Below are 26,352 nucleotides of genomic sequence, written 5' to 3'. Positions count from 1 at the left end.
AGAGAGAGAGAGAGAGAGAGAGAATAACAGTGCGAGTGGGATAGGGGCAGAGAGACAGAGAATCCCAAGCAGGCTCTGCAGAGCCTGATGCGGGGCTTGAACTCACCAGTCGTGGGATAATGACCTGAGCCAAAATCAAGAGTCAGACGCTTAACTGACTGAGCCATCCAGGTGCCCCAAACCTAGTATGGTCTTCTCTAATTTTTTTTAATGTTTATTTATTTTTGAGAGAGAGAGAGAGAGACAGTGGGTGAGCAGGGGAGGGCCAGAGAGAGAGGGAGACACAGAATCTGAAGCAGGCTCCAGGCTGTCAGCTGTCAGCACAGAGCCTGACATGGGGCTCAAACCCACGAACTGTGAGATCATGACCTGAGCTGAAGTCTGATGCTTTACCGACTGAGCCACCCAGGCACCCCTAACCTAGTATAGTCTTTTTTTTTTTTTTAATTTTTTTTTCAACGTTTTTTATTTATTTTTGGGACAGAGAGAGACATAGCATGAACGGGGGAGGGGCAGAAAGAGAGGGAGACACAGAATCGGAAACAGGCTCCAGGCTCCGAGCCATCAGCCCAGAGCCTGACGCGGGGCTCGAACTCATGGACCGTGAGATCGTGACCTGGCTGAAGTCGGATGCTTAACCGACTGCGCCACCCAGGCGCCCCAGTATAGTCTTAATAGGACAGGTCCTACTTTGTTCTTTTTCACCATTGTAGCTTTTCTAAGACTTGAGACTTCCATATTCATTTTAGAGACAGTTTGTTAAGTTTGGTGAAAAACTATTGGGATGTTGATTGAAATAGTTGATTAAATTAATTTGGAGAGCATCACTATCTATATAATATTGAGTTTTCCTATCCTTGACTGATAAATCCTAACTTGTATAATTTTCTTTAATGTGTCTCAACATAGTTTTGTAATTTTCTGCATAAAGATATTTCATATTCATTTGCTATCATAAGTGATATCTTAAATATTATATTCTTAAATTGATTGTCATTGATGTATAAGAATGAAGCTGCTTTTAAATGTTTGATATCCAGCAACTTTTCTGAACTCTAATTAATTAAAAACTTTTTTTTGTAAAATCTCTTGGATTGTTTGCATGTTAATGTTTTTACCATCTCTTTCTTTTGGCTCTGGCTCTGTTGCTATCTATTTCACATTATAATTTGCTTTAAGACAGAGACCTTTCCTTAATATGCTTTGGAGAGTAAATGGACGCTGAATAGTATATTGAAGATATGAAAGGAGACTCTTAGGTAGTGTTTAGGAAAGGAAAGTTTTTGGTATCTTGCAAAGTGTTAGAGGTGATAAAGGGAAAAGCACATGCAGAGAGAGAGGAAAGGGCTGAATTAGAAGATCTAGTATATATAATACAAGAGTAATTATGCCTTTGTCAGATTGGGGCTACTAGTAAATGACCTTTAATTCTAGAGTTCAGAGTTTGTATTTTATGTGGAAGGTGGTTGATAGAATTATATTGTTAGGACACTAACAGTTTTAATTTTTTGAAGCTTATTTATTTATTTTGAGAGAGAGAGAGAGAGAGAGAGAGAGAGAGAACGAGTGGGGAAGAGAGGCAGAGGAGAGAAGAGAATCCCAAGTAGGCTGCATGCTCATGGAACCTTACATGCGACTCAATCCCACAACCCTGGGATCATAACCTGAGCTGAAATCAAGAGTCAGATCTTCAACTGACTGAGCCACCTAGGCATCCCAGGACACTAACAATTTTAAAGGTCAATGAAATTATGTAGTGTGTTTTTGATGGGCTTAAGGTTTAGACGGGACTTGAAAATCTAGAGCAGAAAATCTTATGAGAGGAAATGATCAGATACAGGTTAGAGAAGAGCTAACATAAAGTTATTCGCTTAAAAGGAATTAATGAACTAAATAAACCAATCCTCTTTTTCTGAGACATCCTTCCTGTATGCCAAAACTGGGTTAGGAATTACTGTAAAGTGTTAACATGAAGGCAGAAGGTGACTCTGTATTGGTTCAGCAGAGAAATTAAGTGTTTGGAAAATTGTGTCTTAGGGTACAAGAGAAGTAACTAATGACCTATTGTTGGTTATTATTGAGCTATCAGAGGATTAAAGAAAGCTGAGTCAGGGAGGGATTGGAAGGTAAATGTCTTAAAGCCATTAAGGAAGAAAGCCAGGCAATTATCATTCAATTATTGCTACACCGTTATAATTGAACAAAATTAAAAAATACATGATCTATAAACGTATAAAACATAACAGAATCACAAAGAAAATAGCTTGGAACTTGGGACTGGAAAAATAATAGGAAGTTTGTTTTTTTCTGAGTTAAAATCCTAATATATAAAGTAATATGTAGAAGATTAACTTATCTGGTTAATTAAAAATACAAAACCTCTGATTGAACTGAAAAGTTAGTGATCAAATTCATTTGTAGCAGCAATATCTAATAGAGTTTTAAAAATCATCCATATAATCTCATGTTGGCATTGTAAAGTAGATATTCAGTTGGAGCTATCATTTCTGGGCTGGTAGATATAACAGTGGCTGGAGGTTCTAGAGATCCCATGGGTCCTGAATCTTGCATAAGTCCCTTTCTGTATGACCAATATACAACACACTTACAGATCTCTGCCTTCTTTGTATTTTTTTTTTTTTTGCCATGTGTATTGCTTGCAAAATGAAAGGTTAATACTCCATAGAAGGCTGGGAACATATATTTTTTATTTTTATTTTTTTCAATATATGAAATTTATTGTCAAATTGGTTTCCATACAACACCCAGTGCTCATCCCAAAAGGTGCCCTCCTCAATACCCATCACCCACCCTCCCCTCCCTTCCACCCCCCATCAACCCTCAGTTTGTTCTCAGTTTTTAAGAGTCTCTTATGCTTTGGCTCTCTCCCACTCTAACCTCTTTTTTTTTTCTCCTTCCCCTCCCCCATGGGTTTCTGTTAAGTTTCTCAGGATCCACATAAGAGTGAAAACATATGGTATCTGTCTTTCTCAGTATGGCTTATTTCACTTAGCATCACACTCTCCAGTTCCATCCACGTTGCTACAAAGGGCCATATTTCATTCTTTCTCATTGCCACGTAGTACTCCATTGTGTATATAAACCACAATTTCTTTATCCATTCATCAGTTGACGGACATTTAGACCCTTTCCATAATTTGGCTATTGTTGAGAGTGCTGCTATAAACATTGGGGTACAAGTGCCCCTATGCATCAGCACTCCTGTATCCCTTGGGTAAATTCCTAGCAGTGCTACTGCTGGGTCAGAGGGTAGGTCTATTTTTAATATTTAATATTTAATTAATATTAATATTTAATATTTAATAAAGCCACTGTTTTCCTGAGTGGCTGCACCAGTTTGCATTCCCACCAACAGTGCAAGAGTGTTTCTGTTTCTCCACATCCTCTCCAGCATCTATAGTCTCCTGATTTGTTCATTTTGGCCACTCTGACTGGCGTGAGGTGATATCTGAGTGTGGTTTTGATTTGTATTTCGCTGATGAGGAACGACGTTGAGCATCTTTTCATGTGCCTGTTGGCCATGGATGTCTTCTTTAGAGACGTGTCTATTCATGTTTTCTGCCCATTTCTTCACTGGATTATTTGTTTTTCGGGTGTGGAGTTTGGTGAGCTCTTTATAGATTTTGGATACTAGCCCTTTGTCCAATATGTCATTTGCAAATATCTTTCCCCATTCCATTTGTTGCCTTTTAGTTTTGTTGGTTGTTTCCTTTGCTGTGCTGAAGCTTTTTATCTTCATAAGGTCCCAGTAATTCATTTTTGCTTTTAATTCCCTTGCCTTTGGGAAGGCATGAGTCAAGTAAGAAATTGCTATGACTGAGGTCAGAGAGGTCTTTTCCTACTTTCTCCTCTAGGGTTTTGATGGTTTCTTGTCTCACATTCAGGTCCTTTATCCATTTTGAGTTTATTTTTGTGAATGGTGTGAGAAAGTGGTCTAGTTTCATCCTTCTGCATGTTGCTGTCCAGTTCTCCCAGCACCATTTGTTAAAGAGACTGTCTTTTTTCCATTGGATGTCCTTTCCCGTTTGTCATAGACTAGTTGGACATATGTTTGTGGGTCTAGTTCTGGGGTTTCTATTCTATTCCATTGGTCTATGTGTCTGTTCTTGTGCCAATACTATGCTGTCTTGATGATGACAGCTTTGTAGTAGAGGCTAAAGTCTGGGATTGTGATGCCTCCTGCTTTGGTCTTCTTCTTCAAAATTACTTTGGCTATTCAGGGCCTTTTGTGGTTCCATATGAGTTTTAGGATTGCTTGTTCTAGCTTTGAGAAGAATGCTGATGCAATTTTGATTGGGATTGCATTGAATGTGTAGATAGCTTTGGGTAGTATTGACATTTTGACAATATTTATTCTTCCAATCCATGAGCACGGAATGTTTTTCCACTTCTTTATATCTTCTTCAATTTCCTTCATAAGATTTCTATAGTTTTCAGCATACAGATCTTTTACATCTTTGGTTAGATTTATCCCTAGGTATTTTATGCTTCTTGGTTCAATTGTGAATGGGATCAGTTTCTTTATTTGTCTTTCTGTTGCTTCATTATTAGTGTATAAGAATGCAACTGATTTCTGTACATTGATTTTGTATCCTGCAACTTTGCTAAATTCATGTATCAGTTCTAGCAGACTTTTGGTGGAGTCTATCGGATTTTCCATGTATAATATCATGTCATCTGCAAAAAGTGAAAGCTTGACTTCATCTTTGCCAATTTTGATGCCTTTGATTTCCTTTTGTTGTCTGATTGCTCATGCTAGGACTTCCAACACTATGTTAAACAACAGCAATGAGAGTGGACATCCCTGTCGTGTTCCTGATCTCAGGGAAAAAGCTCTCAGTGTTTCTCCATTGAGGATGATATTAGCTGTGGGCTTTTCATAAATGGCTTTTATGATGTTTAAGTATGTTCCTTCTTTCCCGACTTTCTCGAGGGTTTTTATTAGGAAAGGATGCTGAATTTTGTCAAATGCCTTTTCGGCACTGATTGACAGGATCATATGGTTCTTATCTTTTCTTTTATTAATGTGATGTATCACGTTGATTGATTTGCAAATGTTGAACCAGCCCCGCATCCCAGGAATGAATCCCACTTGATCATGGTGAATAATTCTTTTTATATGCTGTTGAATTCGATTTGCTAGTATCTTATTGAGAATTTTTGCCTCCATATTCATCAGGGATATTGGCTTGTAGTTCTCTTTTTTTACTGGGTCTCTGTCTGGTTTAGGAATCAAAATAATACTGGCTTCATACAATGAGTCTGGAAGTTTTCTTTCCCTTTCTATTTTTTGGAATAGCTTGAGAAGGATAGGTATTATCTCTGCTTTAAACGTCTGGTAGAACTCCCCTGGGAAGCCATCTGTTCCTGGACTCTTATTTGTTGGGAGATTTTTGATGACTGATTCAATTTCTTCGCTGGTTATGGGTCTGTTCAAGCTTTCTATTTCCTCCTGATTGAGTTTTGGAAGTGTGTGGGTGTTTAGGAATTTGTCCATTTCTTCCAGGTTGTCCAGTTTGTTGGCGTATAATTTTTCATAGTATTCCCTGATAATTGCTTGTACCTCTGAAGGATTGGTTGTAATAATTCCATTTTCATTCATGATTTTATCTATTTGGGTCATCTCCCTTTTCTTTTTGTTCTCAAAAAGAGAAGAGGTTTATCAATTTTGTTTATTTTTTCAAAAAACCAACTCTTAGTTTCATTGATCTGCTCAACAGTTTTTTTAGATTCTATATTGTTTATTTCTGCTCTGATCTTTATTATTTCTCTTCTGCTGGGTTTAGGCTGTCTTTGCTGTTCTGCTTCTATTTCCTTTAGGTGTGCTGTTAGATTTTGTATTTGGGATTTTTCTTGTTTCTTGAGATAGGCCTAGATTGCAATGTATTTTCCTCTCAGGACTGCCTTCGCTGCATCCCAAAGCGTTTGGATTGTTGTATTTTCATTTTCGTTTGTTTCCATATATTTTTTAATTTCTTCTCTAATTGCCTGGTTGACCCAGTCATTCTTTAGTAAGGTGTTCTTTAACCTCCATGCTTTTGGAGGTTTTCCAGACTTTTTCCTGTGGTTGATTTCAAGCTTCAGAGCATTGAGGTCTGAAAGTATGCATGGTATGATCTCAATTCTTGTATACTTATGAAGGGCTATTTTGTGACCCAGTGTGTGATCTATCTTGGAGAATTTTCCATGTGCACTCGAGAAGAAAGTATATTCTGTTGCTTTGGGATGCAGCGTTCTAAATAGATCTGTCAAGTCCATCTGATCCAATGTATCATTCAGGGCCCTTGTTTCTTTATTGACTGTGTGTCTAGATGATCTATCCATTTCTGTAAGTGGGGTGTTAAAGTCCCCTGCAATGACCACATTCTTATCAATAAGGTTGCTTATGTTTGTGAGTAGTTGTTTTATATATTTGGGGGCTCCAGTATTCGGTGCATAGACATTTATAATTGTTAGCTCTTCCTGGTGGATAGACCCTGTAATTATTATATAATGCCCTTATTCATCTCTTGTTACAGCCTTTAATTTAAAGTCTAGTTTGTCTGATATAAGTATGGCTACTCCAGCTTTCTTTTGGCTTCCAGTAGCATGATAAATATTTCTCCATCCTCTCACTTTCAATCTGAAGGTGTCCTCAAGTCTAAAATGAGTCTCTTGTAGACAGCAAATAGATGGGTCTTGTTTTTTTATCCATTCTGATACCCTGTGTCTTTTGGCTGGAGCATTTAGTCCATTTACATTCAGTGTTATTATAGAAAGATATGGGTTTAGAGTCATTGTGATGTCTGTAGGTTTCATGGTTGTAGTGATGTCTCTGGTACTTTGTCTCACAGGATCCCCCTTAGGATCTCTTGTAGGGCTGGTTTAGTGGTGACGAATTCCTTCAGTTTTTGTTTGTTTGGGAAGACTTTTATCTCTGCTTCTATTCTAAATGAGAGACTTGCTGGATAAAGGATTCTCAGCTGCATATTTTTTCTGTTCATGACATTGAAGATTTCCTGCCATTCCTTTCTGGCCTGCCAAATTTCAGTAGAGAGATCCATCACGAGTTTTATCGGTCTCCCTTTATATGTTACAGCACTTATCCCTAGCTGCTTTCAGAATTTTCTCTTTATCCTTGTATTTTGCCAGTTTCACTATGCTATGTCATGCAGAAGATCGATTCAAGTTACGTCTGAAGGGAGTTCTCTGTGCCTCTTGGATTTCAGTGCCTTTTTCCTTCCCCAGTTCAGGGCAGTTCTCAGCTATGATTTCTTCAAGTACACCTTCAGCACCTTTCGCTCTCTCTTCCTCCTCTGGAATACCAGTTATGCGTAGATTATTTCTCTTTACTGCATCACTTAGTTCTCTAATTCTCCCCTCATACTCCTGGATTTTTTTTATCTCTCTTTTTCTCAGTTTCCTCTTTTTCCATAATTTTATCTTCTAGTTCACCTATTCTCTCCTCTGCCTCTTCAATCCGAGCCGTGGTTGTCTCCATTTTATTTTGCAGTTCATTTATAGCATTTTTTAGGTCCTCCTGACTGTTCCTTAGTTCCTTGATCTCTGTAGCAATAGATTCTCTGCTGTCCTCTATACTGTTTTCAAGCCCAGCGATTAATTTTATGACTATTATTCTAAATTCACTTTCTGTTATATTGTTTAAATCCTTTTTGATCAGTTCATTAGCTGTTGTTATTTCCTGGAGATTCTTTTGAGGGGAATTCTTCCGTTTCGTCATTTTAGATAGTCCCTGGAGTGGTGCGGAACTGCAGGGCACTTCCCCTGTTCTGTCTTGAATAACTTGCGTTGGTGGGCAGGGCCGCAGTCAGACCTGATGTCTGCCCCCAGCCCACCGCTGGGGCCACAGTCAGACTGGTGGGTACCTTCTTTTCCCCTCTCCTAGGGGCGGGATTCACTGTGGGTTGGTGTGGCCCCTCTGGGCTACTTGCACACTGCCAGGCTTGTGGTGTTGGGGATCTGGCGTATTAGCTGGGGGGATCGGCAAGGTGCACAGGGGCAGGAGGGGCAGGCTCAGCTCACTTATCCTTTGGAGATCCGCTTCGGGAGGGACCCTGTGGCACCGGGAGGGAGTCAGACCCGCCGCTGGAGGGATGGATCCGCAGAAGCGCAGCTTTGGGTGTTTGCGCGGAGCAAGCAAGTTCCCTGGCAGGAACTGGTTCCCTTTGGGATTTTGGCTGGGGGATGGGCGAGGAAGATGTCGCTGCTGAGCGCCTTTGTTCCCCACCAAGCTGAGCTCTGTCGTCGGGGCCTCAACAACTCTCCCTCCTGTTGTTCTCTAGCCTTCCCGCTCTCCGAGCAGAGCTGTCAACTTATAACCTTCCAGATGTTAAGGCCCGCTTGCTGTCAGAACACACTCCGTCTGGCCCCTCCGCTTTTGCAAGCCAGACTCGGGGCCTCTGCTTGGCCGGCGGGCTGCCCCTCCCCCCTGGCTCCCTCCCTCCAGTCCGTGGAGTGCGCACCACCTCCCCGCCTCCCCGCCCTTCCTACCCTCTTTCGTGGGCCTCTCCTCTTCCCTTGGCTCCGGAGACTCCGTTCTGCTAGTCTTCTGGTGGTTTTCTGGGTTATTTAGGCAGGTGTAGGTGGAATCTGAGTGATCAGCAGGACGCGGTGAGCCCAGTGTCCTCCTATGCCGCCATCTTCCCAGGGGCAGTGGAACATATTTGTTAAAGACCTATTTTTATGAATTTTAATACTTCATAACCCATTTTGTCTGTTTTGTTTGCTGATCTATCTGTAATGACTAAAATAGTGCCTGATAGGGGCGCCTGGGTGGCGCAGTCGGTTAAGCGTCCGACTTCAGCCAGGTCACGATCTCGCGGCCCGTGAGTTCGAGCCCCGCGTCAGGCTCTGGGCTGATGGCTCGCAGCCTGGAGCCTGTTTCCGATTCTGTGTCTCCCTCTCTCTCTGCCCCTCCCCCGTTCATGCTCTGTCGCTCTCTGTCCCAAAAATAAATAAAAAACGTTGAAAAAATAAAATAAAATAAAATAAAATAAAATAGTGTCTGATAGACAGGAGATGCTTAGTAAATATTTATTATTGAATGTATAAATGAGTGCATGGAGCAGTATTGGTAGTTAAAAAGATTTTTCTTGTCATTACATTGAAAATAAGCTGTGAGTCTCTTGAAAGATATTTTAGTATTTTGTAGCTTTGTTGTTGTAAGTTTATTATTTTCTATTCTTTTTTTTGTTCCTAGGAAGTAACATTTAACGTAGGTATACTTGAAGGTATTGTGAGGGCTGAGACAAATACTAAGGAAACTGAATGAAGACTCAGTACAATTAGATGTTCATAGAAAGTTTTATTTTCCATTTTCTCCTGTACAAGTTAGGTGCAGGCTTCTCTGTAGTAAATGGATGTGAGCTGCATTATACCAGTATAGCTGTATAATTGGTGTGTGAACCTGTGGGATCTGGGGCATGTAATGGGTTAAGCTTTTTCTGCTGAAGTGTCAAGAATGCATTTAAGTACTTCTGGATTCTTGCCAGTCCCACATTACCAAGACTGTTCTTTATTTTAGATTCAAATATACAGTAGGTCTGAAGTGCTCAGGCATGCATATTGAATTTCTTTCTGAATGTACTGTAATTCAAAAGGAAACTTTTTTGAAGGAAGACAGGTCTTTATACATTACTTATGAATAACTTGCCTCAGATCTTGGATTCGTAATTGAAGGTCTGCTTCTGTAGTCTCAGGTAAAACTCATAAAGGATTCCATTATATGGGTATATCAGATTTTGGAGAGATGGTGTCTATAAATATTGAAGGGATAGTTGGATAAATTTTTAGAATTAAAAAATTTTTCTCTTATTCTATTTCCTAGTATTTTGACAGATGAAAATTATGTACGATATGGCATTGATGCAGGCACAAAGATGCTGATAATCCATAAAAAGTATTTTCCAATGGCACCATTCACATACTCATTTCTACTTTTATCTTAGTGGTAATTTATGTAAAGAATATTTTTGTTGTGGGGGTGCCTGGGTGGCTCAGTCGGTTAAACCTCCAACTTCAGCTCAGGTCATGATCTCACGATTTGTGGGTTTGAGCACCATGTCGGGGCTGACTGACAGCGTGGAGCCTGGAGCCTGCTTCGGATTCTGTGTCTCCTTCTCTCTTTGCCCCTCCTCTGCTCTCACTCTGTCTCTTTCTCTCTCTCAAAAATAAACATTAAAAAATGAATATTTTTGTTGTTAAAGAAGGTTCATTAAGCTATATCTAAATTAAATAAGTCCTATGACTTGTGTTGGATGCATTTCAAAACTTTAGAATTTTTTAAAATTTATTTTTGAAAGAGAGCAAGTAAGAGAGGGCAGGGGAAGGGCAGAGAGAGAGAGAGAGAGAGAGAGAAAGAGAGAGAGAGAATCCAAAGCAGGCTCCACTCTATCAGTACAGACCCCCCATGTCAGGCTTGAACTCACAAACTGTGAGATTCGTGACCTGAGCCAGACTTGAGCGCTGAACGAACTGAGCCATCCAGGCACCCCAAAACTTTAGAATTTTTTAAAAGTTGTCTTGCTCTAAAAAAATCCCCTTCCATGGTGATTTTTTTTTCTTTTGACTATACTCGCTGACCTAATAATGCCTCTTACTGGATTTGGCAACCTGCAGAGGAGGTTGTTGTTTTGCTAGGCAATGATTAGGTTTCCCATTTCCTGTTACAAAGTACCTTTCAAGTTCTAATAGTAATGTATTGTACTTTCCATATATAACTAATGCCTCAACATGAATATTTTGTAACTCCTCTTTACATAATTTTGGAGGTTTTGATAAGGAAGATTGGGTTATTTTGATGCACAGAATACTTTAAATCATGAATCTGACTTTTTTTTTTATTATTGCAGACTGGATATCTTCATATTCTCTGTTACAACTTTGGAATAGAAGCCTACAAGCAGAATAAATATGATGAAAGTTCTTTCTGGCTTAGGTAATATAAATAAAAAATTTAGGGATATCATACAGTTCACTTAATACTTACTGTATGGTACTTTGTCAGTTTAAACATTCTGTGACGTCAAAAGCCAACATGCTAAATTTATTTATTCCTTTAACATGTGTTGTTTATTCTTACATGTTGCCAGTTGATAGGAAAATGTATTCTATTATTGATATAACAGAAGTGTATGTTCTTCTTTAATTCCTCCTTTGTATCACCATCAAGAACATGGAATTAAAAAAAAATTTTTGTTTTGGTACATATTGCTGTCCGCCAACCCCAGAGTGTAAGGTAGATGGGTGAGAATAGGATCAGGATCAGCTAAAATTGTTAATCTTTTTTTTTTAAAGACATGAATTAAAAAAATTTTTTTTAATCTTTGTTTATTTTTGAGAGAGAGACAGAGTGTGAGCAGGGGAGGAGCAGAGAGAGAGGGAGACACAGAATCTGAAGCAGGCTCCAGGCCCGGAGCTGTCAGCACAGAGCCCAACATGGGGCTCGAACTCACGAACCGTGAGATCATGACCTGAGCCGAAGTCGGATGCTTAACCGACTGAGCCACCCAGGCGCCCCTAAAATTGTTAGTCTTAAGTGAATTTTGGTATTTTAATATCATTGAAATAAGTATATATTTAGCACTTACTATATGATCAGTATTATACTAATATTTATACTGTTGTGTTGAATCTGTAAATATTAAGGGAATAGCGTAAAAATATAACAACTGTATACAAGAACTCTGTCTTTGGCCAAATAGCTAGGCACAGCACAGGTTCTGACACATAGTAGATACTTAATAATTGCTAGTTAAATGAATTTATGTGAAAAATGAATTTTTCTGGAGATGTCACATAAGGTGCTTTGGACCTCAAAAGATTATGGAGTGAAATACATCAAATCAATTCACTAAATGTTTCTCCATTCTCAGTATAGGGTTAGTTCTGGTTATTTGGAGATATTTTCAGGGTTAGTTTGACTATGGTGAAAATTACATTTGCCACTAACAAAATAATACATATATGGACTTTAAGATTATAGCAATCACAGGTGTATATATCTCTAACCAAATATTTATGCAAATAACTTTTTATGTAAAAGACTTTTTAAAGTGTAAAGAGTGATCAAAGTCTATAAAGAACCATGTCTCGCAGAACAGGCTTATACAGTTATAAGAGATATACTTGTCTCAATTTAGAATGTTTCACACAAGTGGAAATCACTTTATAATTATATAATCACATTTTAATAAATTGAATTATTTCAATTATAACCAAAGGAGCTGACTAGTTTAGCATGGGTTTTATAACAGGTTTAATTTATTTTAATGTTTTTTATTTTTGAGAGAGAGAGAGAGAGAGAGAGAGAGTGAGTGGGGGAAGGACAGAGGGGGGGAGCCTGACGCATCTCGAATCCACAAACGGATCATGACCTGAGCTGAAATCTGATGCTTAACTGACTGAGCCACACAGGCGCCCCATCAGATTTTTACTGTATATTTATTGGCTATATTTTTAGGAATATAATTTGACCCACAGTCATATTTTCATCAAAATCTATATGATAAATTTAATAGAGAACCACTGCATTTTGAGTCTTTTGTGTTCTTGTAATTAGAATGAGAATGGAGAAAACAGGAAGAACTTGAATTCTATCTAGTGCTAGTTATTATATATGATTTTAATCTCTGCTTGGTTGTATTTTTCTCCTCTTTTGGGGATATAAAAATAACTTGGTGAAGTATTTTCAAATGCCCTGAAAAATTATATTTTAGTGTGTTGTAAAAGAGGCAAAAAATATATCAATCTTATTAACGATAGGAATTTTAGCACAATGGATAGTTTTTCTAGTATTAGATCAACTCAGTCAAAATTTGAGTCATCTATGATTTTGGTGTGAAATTATTAATATTGTGATACCTACTTTTTATGATTATTGCACAACTTAAATATGTTGATATATGTATTGTAGAGCATTCAATAACTTGCTTGGGAAATAGAAAACTGCTTAGTAAATGGTAGCTGTTGCTGCTATCTCTAGATGACATGTTTGCTATTTACAGCAAATGAACCCTAATGTGGCCAGTCCACTAGTTTATTCTGAAATTTATGACAGTCATATCAAATGTGGATTACTTATTGATTTCCCAGGTAAGTATATCATAAAGACGAACACCTACATTTTCTATGATACACTGCTAATCTTTGGAGCCATTTTTCTTTGTGCTTTAATTATCCATGTGTTGAGTATTGGGAGCAGTTGGTGCTACAGCAGGAATAAACAGCTGCTAATTAAGCATCCTTCTCTATAAATTTTATACCAGAAGGAGGCAATGGAAAGTGAGTGTGCTTTCTACAGGCTTAAGTCTTTTGAAGTTAGTGAATATCTTAAGGTACAGGTTATATACAATTTGAAAGTACCCATTTAGTCTAAAAGGAAAAACCACAGTTTTACACAAATAAGATATAAAAATTGCTATAGTATATTAGAATTTTGTTGAAATAGAAGCCTAGAACATAAAGGGTGGTGGTGAGTATTATTTATAAAGTTCTTTTCTGTCTCTCAATTCTTGTTAACAGATCTCACTCAATTCAGGACCTTTCTCAGTTTTTGTCTCTCCCTGCCTTTTATTTTGCTATGAAAAGTTCATGAACAGCTGCTATTATTCCTGCTTTCTGCCACATTCTTTTGATCATGTCCCCTTATTAGAGGTCCACAGATTAAGGGAATCTTGCTGTAATTATGAATGAAATTTGGGAATCCTTTAGGTTACTTTACTATAGGAATCAAGGTACCCACCTCAGTGTATTCAATGACAAATTTAGTTAGGACTCTGTTCAATATAAAATTTGAGGTCTTTGAAATCAGAATGCTAGCTTTGGAAATAATATTTAAGAGTTCTTTTGTTTAATAAAATGCATTTTTTTGGGCCACCTGGCTGGCTCAGTTGGAAGAGCATATGACGCTTGATCTTGAAGTGTGGGTTCAGTCCCCATGTTGGGTGTAGAGATTATTAAAAAATAAATAAACTTTAAAAAAAAATTTCCTCCCTCCAACTCCTCCCCTTTTGTAGTTCTTGCCTATTGAGCTCTGCTCTCTGCTCCTAGCATAAGACACGCATAAGTAGATGGGAAGAGACTATTGACAGATACAGAACTTTCTTTCTTCCACAATCTAGGGGATTTCAATTGTCCTGGTGGAATTTAAATGTAGTGTTGATCTTTTAAAGTCCTAACAATTTGTATATATATTATGTTAAATTTGGCTTTTTATAAAAGGTGTACAGAAATTGCACTGTAACTAATTAGTATTCTAAAAGAAGCACTGTAAACCAAACAAATACAAATAAGTCTAACTCAAAAGGCTTCGTGGTTACACTGATTTACTGCAGAGATTTTACAGATATTTTTTCTCCCTGGGAGAAAAGGACTTTAATCCCAAACCTTTGTCATATTCTTTTTTTTTTTCAATATATGAAGTTTATTGTCAAATTGGTTTCCATACAACACCCAGTGCTCATCCCAAAAGGTGCCCTCGTCAATACCCATCACCCACTCTCCCCTCCCTCCCCCCCCCCATCAACCCTCAGTTTGTTCTCAGTTTTTAAGAGTCTCTTATGCTTTGGCTCTCTCCCACTCTAACCTCTACCTTAGTCATATTCTTAATCATGGATAATTTTTCTTTTATGTCTAGTAGTTTTTTTCTAAATCATTCAACTATGTTACTTGGAGCTACTGGTTGGGAAACACTTGGGAGGCTCACTTTTTTTTCCTTTTGCTGTAAGAAGACCTATTTGCTAATTGTGGCAAATTAAATATAGAGGAAAACTGTCAAAATGAAAGGGTAATATAGTGGATATAGTAGGAATGTTTAAAATTTCTTTGCTGATTAAATAAAATAAAATTTCTTTGCTGACTAAAGAAGTTATATATGCTAATTATAAAAATTTAAATGTTACAAATATATATGGTAAGTAAAAGTCCTTTGTAATCCCACACTCATAAATGTTCAGTATTAACATTTTTCAAATTTTAAAAAAATGTTTATTCATTTATTTTTAGTGGGGAGAAGGGCAGAGAGAGAGGGAGGGAGAGAGAAAAATTCCCAAGCAGGCTCTGTGCTGAGTGCAGATCCCAATGTGGAGCTTGAACTCACAAACCATGAGATCATGACCTGAGCTGAAATCAAGAGTCCAGTGCTCAACCAACTGAGCCACCAAGTTGTGCCACAAATAGTTCTTAAAAGGTTTTTTAATATGTTAAATGACAAGGAAGACATGACAATCATTGAAATGCATTTGGAGGATTTAAGGAATTGAGGAGTTTTTTCAAAATGGACTGTAAATAAGGAAAATTAATGGAATGAAACCAAGCCAAAGAGTATACATGGGACAATTCTGATTTGGTGATCTCTTGTTAGAGACAGTGAGATAGATTGAGAAGATGACAGAAGACATTTGAATTGAACAAAATCATGGAGAATTGGATAAAGCCCTGAAGGTGTTCTATAAAAAATAATCTAATTGATCTTAATAAATGAAGTATAAATGACCCTATTTCTTTGACCTATGGGTCAGAGATTGCTTATAAATTCCTGACAAGTTCTTTGTAGGTTAAATTGGGAGTATTTCTCAACCCTTTGTGCGAGAGCTCTGTGCTGCCCTTTCCCCTTCAGAATCCAAAGAAAGCATGCGTGATTTCTTCAGCGTTCTTCTGAGACCGTGATTACAGTTTATATTTTCTTTTTTTAATGTTTACTTATTTTGAGAGAGAGAGAGAGAGAGCGAGCAGGGGAGGGGCAGAGAGAGAGAGAGAATATCCTAAGCAGGCTCCACAGCTGTAAGCGCAGAACGTGACATGGGACTTGAACCCATGAACTGGGAGATAATGACCTGAGCCAAAACCAAGAATCGGATGCTTAATCAACTGAGCTACCTAGGTGCCCCTAGAGTTTATATTTTCTTTTAAAAAACCCCACAATCTAGACGTAGTGTGCTAGACTTTTTGGATTAGGTAGACAGTATGTTAGAGGAGGAGTAATTTTTGAGGTCTTCTAACACCACTTAAAAAAATTGTTTTTAAACATTTGTTCATTTTTTGAGAGACAGAGAGAGAGCACAAACAGGGGAGGGGCGGAGAGAGGGGAGACACAGAATCCAAAGCAGGCTGGGGCCTGAACTCAAGAAACACGAGATCATGACCTGAGCCTAAGTCGGATGCCAACCGACTGAGCCACCCACGTGCCCTCTAACACCACTTTTAATTTCTCTAAAGCTAATCTAAAACCTGACTCAATTGGTAGCTAATGTGAGTTGCTTCCTATTAGTTAGGAATAGTTTTTACTCTGCATGGGATGTGTGTCTCTTTCCTGCTTCTGTAAAACTTCTTGCATCTCTCATGGGATCAAAAGAGGAGAATTTAGCAAAAATTATGCTACTGTTTTCTAAATTCATAGTGCTTAGAGGTAGTGAACTAGATTAGTTAGAAATTTCCATGTTGGGTTTCAAAATAGCTATTATGTTTACAATAAGGTAAGTATTTATAAGATATTTTTATTTATCAGTGCTTAGCCTTTACTGTGGTTATACAGGAATATATATTACCAGAGGTCTTCTGTTTTTTTTTTTTAAAGATTTTATTTAAAAAAATTTTTTTAACGTTTATTTATTTTTGAGACAGAGAGAGACAGAACATGAATGGGGGAGGGTCAGAGAGAGGGAGACACAGAATCTGAAACAGGCTCTAGGCTCTGAGCTGTCAGCACAGAGCCCGACGCGGGGCTTGAACTCACGGACCGCGAGATCATGACCTGAGCCGATGTTGGCAGCTTAACTGACTGAGCCACCCAGGCGCCCCTAAAGATTTTATATTTTTAAGTAATCTTTATACACAATGTGGGGCTTGAACCTACAACCCCAAGATCATGCATTGCATGCTCTACTGACTGAGCCAGCCACACACCCCACCAGAGGTCTTCTAATAAGGAAAGAACAAAGGAAATAGAAGTGTATTTTATGCACAAATATTGATGATTCAGTATATGAGCCCAATGAAAATTTGTATCAGTTTTTTTTAAAGTTTATTTACTTATTTTGAGAGAGAAAGAGAGAGAGGTGGGGGAGTAGAGAGAGAGGGAGAGAGAGAATCTCAAGCAGACTTCACACTGTCAGTGCAGAGCCCAATGTGGGGCTCGAACCCATAAACTGCAGGAGCATGACCTGAGTGGAAATTGAGTCAGCCACCCAACTGACTGAGCCACCCAGACGCCATGCATCAGTTAATGCTCCTTAATGTTTATCCCTTTATTTTCCCTTTATTCTCAGCCCAAAATCTTGAGAATTTGACAGTATTATTAGTATTTTTTAAAATTTTTGTTTATTTATACTTGAGAGAGAGAGAGCTAGAGAGCATGAGTGGGGGAGGGGCAGAGAAAGGGAGACAGAATCTGAAGCAGGCTCCATGCTCCAAGCTGTCAGCACAGAGCCTGACATGGGGCTTGAACTCAACGACCTTAGTTGAAGTCGGATGCTTAACTGAGCCGCCCAGGTGCCCCAGCAGTATTATTTATGGGCAGGCAATGTGATCTAAAGAACGATCACAGAGCTAGCAGTAGAAAATCTGTTACTAATCAATTGTGTGACTTTGTGTCATTCACCTAACAATGTGCTTGCAATGTCCTTATCTGAAAAATGGGTACAGTATTATCTGTGTTACAAGCTTGTAATGAAGATGACATAAGTGACATAATAGGACTTTGAAAAGTTAAAGGTATTATATAATCATAGACTGTCATAAAATTATTAACTATAAAGTTGATCATATATAAGACCTATTTTAATGGTAACTGGAATGTATTAGCACCATCTTGTGGAAATAGAATGAATTGTATAACAGCAATTTTTTTTTATTTTTTATTTATTTTTTATTTTTTATTTATTTAATATATGAAATTTACTGTCAAATTGGTTTCCATACAACACCCAGTGCTCATCCCAAAAGGTGCCCTCCTCAATACCCATCACCCACCCTCCCCTCCCTCCCACCCCCCATCAACCCTCAGTTTGTTCTCAGTTTTTAACAGTCTCTTATGCTTTGGCTCTCTCCCACTCTAACCTCTTTTTTTTTTTTTTCCTTCCCCTCCCCCATGGGTTTCTGTTACATTTCTCAGGATCCACATAAGAGTGTATAACAGCAATTTTAACAAGATAATTTACTAAACACTGTAAGAATCTTTACTAAACAGCTGTAAGAATCTTCATAGATCGTCTGGTTCAGTAATTTAGGAACTATATTCTGTGGTGCTCTCTGGTTCTACCAGAAAAACTTCAGAATCTCCTCTAAAAGGAAAAGGAGACTTAGCCTCAATCCTCTAAGATACTCATCTTGTTTTAGAGAAGTTAGACATTAATAATTTTTTAAAGTAGTATATCCTTGTAAGATTTTGTTTGAAAAAAATGATTAGCTTGCTTACAGTTTGAAAATGACTGGTATTGATCAATTTCATCTTGTGTAGATATGAAAATGTACGTGTAGAGAGATTTATACAGGGACATCTAGCTGGGACACAAGATCTCCAGTCTTTTTTTTTTTTTTTTTTACATTTATTTATTTTTGAGACAGAGAGAGACAGAGCATGAATGGGGGAGGGTCAGAGAGAGAGGGAGACACAGAATCCGAAGCAGGCTCCAGGCTCTGAGCTGTCAGCAAAGAGTCTGACACGGGGCTCGAACTCACAGACCGTTTGGATCATGACCTGAGCCAACGTCGGACACTTAACCGACTGAGCCACCCAGGTGCCCCAAGATCTCCAGTCTTTTAGGAATAGTTTTTCTCCAAAGGTCAGTAATGATGTTCCATCTTTGATTCCTGATTTTGACTAATATGAGTCTTTCCTTTTTTTTGGTCAGTCTAGCTAAATGTTTGTCAATTTGTTGGATCTTTTCAAAGCATCAGCTTTTGGTTCTATTGTTTTTTTCCTATTGTATTTCAGTTATTTAACTTAATTTCCCCTGTAATCTTTATGACTTTCCCTCTCTGTGCTTGTTTTAGATTTAGTTTGCTCTTTCTTTTCCATTCTCCTAATATGGAAAGTTGAGATCTTACTTCTCTTTTAGTATTATTATAGGTATAAAATTTCCCCTAACCATTGCTTTCCATCCTATAAGTTTTGGTATGTTGTTTTCCTTTTCACTCAGCTCAAGGTATTTTCTAATTTCTCTTGTGACTCATTGATTATTTAGGAGTGTGTTGTTTAATTTCCACATATCTACTTGATTTCTAATTTAATTTCACTTAGGTGAAGAACATACTTCCTATGACTTCAATTCTGTTAAATCTGAGGCTTTTTAATATATTTTATTCTGGAGAATGTTCTGTGTTCACTTGAGAAGAAGGTGTATCTGTTGCTATTGGGTGGAGTATGGTATAGATGTCTGTTATGTTAGTAGGTAATATAGTGTTGTTCAGGTCTTCTCTATCCTTTTTGATGCTCTGCCTACTTCTTTTATTGAAAGTGGGGTATTGAAATGCTCAACTGTCATTGTTGAATTATGTATCTCTTGATTCAGTTTTGTCAACTTTCATTTTATGTATTTTGGGGACTGTGTTGTTAAGCTTATATATGTTTATAATTGTTCTATTATCCTGATAGATTAGCTTTTTTATCATTATAAAATATCCCTCTATCTCTGGTAATATTTGTTTTTTGTCTTAAAGTCTATTTCGTCTGATATTGGCATAGCCACTCTAGATAGTACTCTTATGGTTGTTTACGTGGTATATCTTTTTCCATCCTTTTCTTTCAACCTCTTTATATCCTTGAATCTAAAGTGTGTTTCTTGTTAACAGTACGTAGTTGGATATTTTTTAAAACTTCAGTCTGAAATCCCTGCCATTTGATTTTATTGTTTAATCCATTCATCTTTCCAATGTTGACGTTATTGTTGGATTTATAGCTGATATTTTGCTTTTTGTTTTCTACATGTCCATGACTACATATTTCAAATACCCTTTTCCTCCTTTACTACTTTTTTTATCCTAAGTGAATATCTTTTGAAACTTAATGAATTTATTTTTTATTGTGGTAATGAATATATATAACATAAAATCTGCTATTTTAATTATTTTAAATGTACAATTGCATTAATTACATTCATGGTGTTGTACAACCATCATTACAATCTACTTCAAAAAATTTTTCATCACCCCAAACAGAATTCTAACTTTTAAAAAAATTTTTTAATGTTTATTTATTTTTGAGAGAGAGAGAGAGAGAGACAGAGTGTGAGTGGGGGAGGGGCAGAGAGAGAGGGAGACACAGAATCCGAAGCAAGCTCCAGGCTCTGAGCTGTCAGCACAGAGCCCGATGCGGGGCTTGAACCCACAAGCCGTGAGATCATGACTTGAGCTGAAGTCAGACGCTTAACTGATGAGGCACACAGGCGCCCCAAAAACTCTAACTTTAACGTTAACTCCACCTTCCTCCTTCCCCAGTCCCTAGTAATCTTTAATCTACTTTATGTCTTTGTGAATTTGCCTATCTTAGGTATTTCATGTAAGTGGAATCATATAATATTTGTCTTTTTGTGTCTGGCTTATTTCACTTAGGAGAATATTTTTCTTTTTTTTAATGTTTATTTATTTTTGAAGGGGGAGGAGCAGTGAGAGAAAGGGAGAGAGGACCTGAAGCAGGCTTTGCGGTGACAGCAGAGAGCCCAATGCGGGGCTTGAACTCACAAACTGTGAGATCATGACCTGCGCGGAAATCAAGAGTCAGATGCTTAACCGACTGAGTCGCCCAGGTGCCCCCTAGGAGAATATTTTCAAGATTTATCCATATTGTAGCATGTATGAGAATTTCATCCCCCCCCCTTACCAATAATTTATTGTGGTAAAATATGCATAACATAAAGTTTACTGCCGTTTTAATCATCTTTAAGTGTACAATTCAGTGGCATTAAGTACACTCACAGTGTTGTGTAACCATTACCACTGTCTACTTCTGGAATGTTTTCATCATCCTAAACAAATTCTGTACCCATTAAACACTAACTCCCCTTTCGCTCACCCCTAATAACCTGTTTTCTACTTTCTATCTCTATGACTTGGCATATTCTAGGGTCCTCATGAATACAGTCATACATTATTTGTCCTTTTGTGTTTGGCTTACTAGCATAATGTTTTCAGTGTTCATCCATGTAGTAGCATGTATCAGTATTTCATTCTTTTTATGGGTGAATAATATTCAATTTTATGGATTTACCACGTTTTGTTTATCCATTCACCAGGTGATGAAAATTTGGGTTATTTCCATCTTTTTTGTTATTCTGAATAATAATACTGTAAACATTGGTATATATGTATCTGCTCAAGTCCCTGCTTTCACTTCTTTTGTGTATATACCTAGAAGTGGAATTGCTGGGTCTTGTAAATGGATATCTTACAGTATACCATTTTAAATTGTTAAATAATTTTTAAAATTATATATTCTTCATTTTCTTTATGGTTGTTCTTGGGCTTACAATTATACATCTTAATTTATTAGAAGCTACTTCAGATTTATATGAACTTTCAGTAAATTGCAGAAGTTTTACTTCTATATTGACTTGATTCCCTTTTTTCTTTTTTTGCTATGCTCATTATACATGTGCCTACATATATTTAAACACTCAACAATACATGGTTATAATTATTGCTTCATATAATTAGCCTTCTCATCAGTTTTGGTTTTCTTCATTTATTCCTGTAGATTTAAGTTAACATTTGGTCTTATTTCCTTACCCTACTTATATCTTTATTCCCACTCATTTCTTTGTGTTGTCATAGTAAAATATATTAAATACGTAATGCCCCAACAATAAAATTTTATAGATATTTATGTAGTTGCTTTCTAAATAAGGGAGGAAATAAGAAATATGTAGTCATATTGTCTTTTATAATTATTCAAATAATTGCTAACACTTTTCTTCATATGAATTCACATTATTTTCTGGGGTCATTTGCTTTCAGCCTGAAGAATGTCCTTTTGTATTTCTTGTAAGGCAGATCAGCTAGCAAGAAATTCTTTCAGTTTTTGTTTATCTGGGAATGTATTTAGTCTTCTTTTGAAAAATAGTGTCTCTAGATATAGGATTCTTAGTTGACAGTTTTTTCTCTTTAAGCACTTTGCGTCATCACTGCTTTCTGGCACTGATAATTTGTGATAAAGAGCCAGCTTTTAATCTTATTTCCTTTTAAATGATGAGTCATTTTTCTCTAACTGCTTTCAAGATTTTCTCTTTATCTTTACTTTCAGTAACTGGACCATGATGTGTCTGGGCATGGATTTGTTTATGTGTGATCCTCCTTGGAGTCCATTAAACTTCTTGGATGTGTAGATTATTGTTTTCCATCAAATTTGGGAAGTTTTCAAGCATTATTTCCTTGAATATATTTTCTATTCCTTTCTCTTGCTTTTCTCCTTCTAGTACTCTCATGCATATGTCATACTGAATGATGTCTGACATGTCTTTGAAACTCTATTCTTTTTTTCCACTCTTTTCCCCTGTTTGTTCTTCAGATTTGTATAATCACTATCAATCTATCTTCAAGTTTATATATTCTTTTTTTTTGCCTGCTCAAATCTATTTTTGAGCCTCTCGTGCATTTTCCATTTCAGTTATTTTACATTTCAACTTCAGAATTTCTACTCAGTTCTTTTATAATTCCTGTCATTTAATTGTTATACTCTTATTTTTAATTTTTTAAAATGTTTATTTATTTTGAGAGAACTTGAGTAGGGGAGGGGCAGAGAGAGAGAGGGAGACACAGCATCTGAAGTAAGCTTCAGGCTCTGAACTGTCAGCACAGAGCCCAATGTGGGGCTCAAACCCATGAACCGTGAGATTATGACCTGAGCCAAAGTCGGACGCTTCACCGACTGGGCCACCCAGGCGCCCCTTAATTATTGTACTCTTATTCTCTATTTGCATCATTGTTATCATGCCTTCCTTTAATATTTTAAATATGGTTTCCTATAGTTCTTTAAAGAACTATATGTTTATAATGGCGGCTTTGAAGTATTGAAGTGCAATATCTGGGACCTCTCAAAGGCAGTTTCTGTTGCCTTCTCTTTATCCTCTGTATAAGTCACACTTTACTGTTTTATTGCATGTATTGTAATATTTTGTTGAAAACTAGATATTTTGGATAATATCTGGCAGCAAGTGTGCATACCAATTTCTCCCCTTTCTGGAACTTACTGTTCTTTTTATTGTTCGTTTATTTATTTATTTGGTCATTTGACTGGACTAATTCTGTTTATTTTTCTCACAGTGTGTGACCTATAATGTTCCTGCTCAGAGTTTTTCCCCTTGTTTTTGTCTTTCTGTGGCTTTCTAGGCTTCACCTCTGCAGCCACATAAGCCACTTGTTGGTCAAAGGTATGTAAAGTCCCTTAGCCAGTTAGATATTCACTCTTTCCTGTTGGATGTGTATTTGACTTAGAGGTTGTTTTCATAGTTCAGTGAGTTTATTATTTTGCTCTCCATTCAGCCAGGGGCTAATAGCTAGTAGGTTATTTTTCTGATCATGCCTGAGAGGGCAGTCTTGGGCATGTGCACAACCTCCCAGACCCTCAAATATGAGTGCAATATGATTTTTGAATAAAGACGTGTTTTAGAGAAGTTTTAGGTTTGCAGCACATTTGAGAGGTAGGTACAGAGATTTTCCACATGCCCCCTGATCCTGCACATTCATAGCCTAACCTAATCAACATCACTCACCAGAATGGTACATTTTTTACTAAGAATGAGCCTACATTGACACATTGTAATCCCCCAACTCTATAGTTTACCTCAGGGTTCACTCTTGTTGTATATTCTACAGGTTTAGACAAATGTATAATGACATATATCCACCATTACAACATTTTAGTTATCATACAGAATAGTTTCACTTTCCTAAAAATCCTCTGTGCTCTGCCTACCCATCCCTCCCTTTTCCCTAAACTCTATCAACTACTGATCTTTTTGGTCCCGATAATTTTGCCTTTTCTGGAATGTTGGAATCATATAGTATATCATTTTCAGATTGGCTTCTTGTTTTCACTTTGTAATAATGTTTTGTGTTTCCTCCATGTGTTTTCTTGTCTCAGTAGCTCATTTATTTTTAGTGCTATATAATATTCCATTGTCTGCATGTTCCACAGTTTATTTGTCCATTTCCCTACTGAAGGACATTGTGGTTGCTTCTAAATTTTGTCAATTATGAATAAAGCTGCTATAAATGTCCACGTGCAGACTTTTGTATGATCATATGTTTTCCGTTCTTTTGGGCAAATACCAAGGACCGTGATTGCTGGGTTATGGTAAGAATATATTTTGTTTTGGGGCGCCTGGGTGGCGCAGTCGGTTAAGCGTCCGACTTCAGCCAGGTCACGATCTCGCGGTCCGTGAGTTCGAGCCCCGCGTCAGGCTCTGGGCTGATGGCTCGCAGCCTGGAGCCTGTTTCCGATTCTGTGTCTCCCTCTCTCTCTGCCCCTCCCCCGTTCATGCTCTGTCGCTCTCTGTCCCAAAAATAAATAAAAAATGTTGAAAAAAAAATTTAAAAAAAGAATATATTTTGTTTTGCAAGGAACCACCAAACTCTCTTACGGTGGCTGTATAATTTTGTATTCCCACCAGCAATGTATGAGAGCTTTATTACTCCACATTCTCACCAGTGTTAGGTGCTTGTCAGTGTTTTAGACTTTGGCTATTCTGATAGGTGTGTACTGGCATTTATTTTATTATTGTTTTAATTTACATTTTCCTCATGACATATGATGTGGAACATCTTTTTTTTTTTTTTTAATTTTTTTTTTAACGTTTATTTATTTTTGAGACAGAGAGAGACAGAGCATGAACGGGGGAGGGTCAGAGAGAGGGAGACACAGAATCTGAAACAGGCTCCAGGCTCTGAGCTGTCAGCACAGAGCCCGACGCGGGGCTTGACCTCACGGACCGCGAGATCATGACCTGAGCCGAAGTCGGCGGCTTAACCGACTGAGCCACCCAGGCGCCCCGCTGTGGAACATCTTTTAATAGTCTTATTTGCCATCTGTATATCTTTTTTGGTGAGGTATTTGTTAGGAACTTTGGACCATGTTTTAATTGAGTTGTTTATTTTTTTTTTACTGTTGAGTTTTAAAAGTTTTTTTTTGGTATATTTTAGATATCAGTCCTTTATTATATGTGTCTTTTGCAAATATTTTCTCTGAATCTGCGGCTTATCTTCCAATTCTCTTGATACTGTCTTTCACAAAGCAGTTTTATTTTTATTTTTTTTACTTTCTTACAGATTTTATTTTTAAGTAATCTCTATACCCAACATGGAGCTTGAACTTACAACCCCAAGGTAAAGAGTTGTATGCCCTACCAACTGAGCCAGTCAGGCACCCCAGGAAGTTTTTAATTTTAATGAAACCTAGCTTATCAGTCATTTATTTCATGGATTGTTTCCTTGGTATTGTATCTAAAAAGATATCACAATACTCAAGATCATCATCTAGGTTTTATCCTATATTTTAGAAGTTTTATAGTTTTGCACTTTTCATTTAGATCTATGATTCTTTTTGAGTTAATTTTTGTGAAAGATGTAAGGTCTGTGTCTGGATTCTTTTTTTGTAGGGGGAGCATGTTGATGTTCAGTTGTTCCATCATCATTTGTTTGAAGAGACTATCTTTATCTTTGATCCATTGTATTACCTTTGCTCCTTTGCCAAAGATCAGTTTAAGGTATTTATGGGGGCTCTCTATTCTGTTCTATTAATCCATTTGTATTTTCTTTAGCCAATTCCTTGATTACCATAATAATGCACTATCTTGATTGCTGTAACTTTATAATAAACCTTAAAGTTGTGTAGCTGCAGTCCTGTCCTGCAATATTGTATTGTCTATTCTCATCTTTTGCCACTTCATATAGACTTAGAATGTTGAACCAGCCTTGCATACCTGAGATAAATTTCACTTTGTTGTTGTGTATAATTTTTTAAAATTATTTTTTGGATTTTATTTGCTAATATTTTATTGAGTATTTTTACATCTGTGTTCATGACATGTATTGGGTCATAGCTTTCCTGTAATGTCTGACTGGTTTGGGTATTAGGGTAATGCTGGCTTCATAGAATGAGTTAGGCCATATTCCATCTGCTTCTGTCATAAAGAGATTGTAGAGAATTGGTATAATTTCTTCCTTAAATGTTTAGTAGAATTTACCAGTGAGCACATCTGAGCTTGGTGCTTTCTGTTTTGGGATATTGTTAAGTTTTTATTCAATTTCTTTGGTAGATAACGGCCTATTTAGACTGTTTTTGTGTGAGTTTTGGCTGCTTGTATCTTTTTTTTTCAAACATTGTTAAAGTTTATTTTGAGA

General features: G+C 37.3%; 1 protein-coding gene across 1 annotated transcript in view; it reads left to right on the top strand.

Moving 5' to 3' along the window:
- The window catches only part of TEX11 (testis expressed 11), a 247,613-nt gene that overhangs the window by 42,443 nt on the left and 178,818 nt on the right, over nt 1–26,352 (top strand). The window contains exon 9 of the mRNA XM_049643926.1: nt 10,872–10,957. Within this exon, the coding sequence (XP_049499883.1) occupies nt 10,872–10,957 (86 nt within the window). The remainder of the gene's footprint in view (nt 1–10,871; nt 10,958–26,352) is intronic.

This window comes from Panthera uncia, chromosome X (assembly GCF_023721935.1).
Source record: "Panthera uncia isolate 11264 chromosome X, Puncia_PCG_1.0, whole genome shotgun sequence".
In the NCBI taxonomy this organism is placed as follows: Eukaryota; Metazoa; Chordata; class Mammalia; order Carnivora; family Felidae; genus Panthera; species Panthera uncia.
The sequence above is the reverse complement of the archived record's forward strand: the minus strand, read 5'-3'. Positions and strand labels throughout refer to the sequence as shown.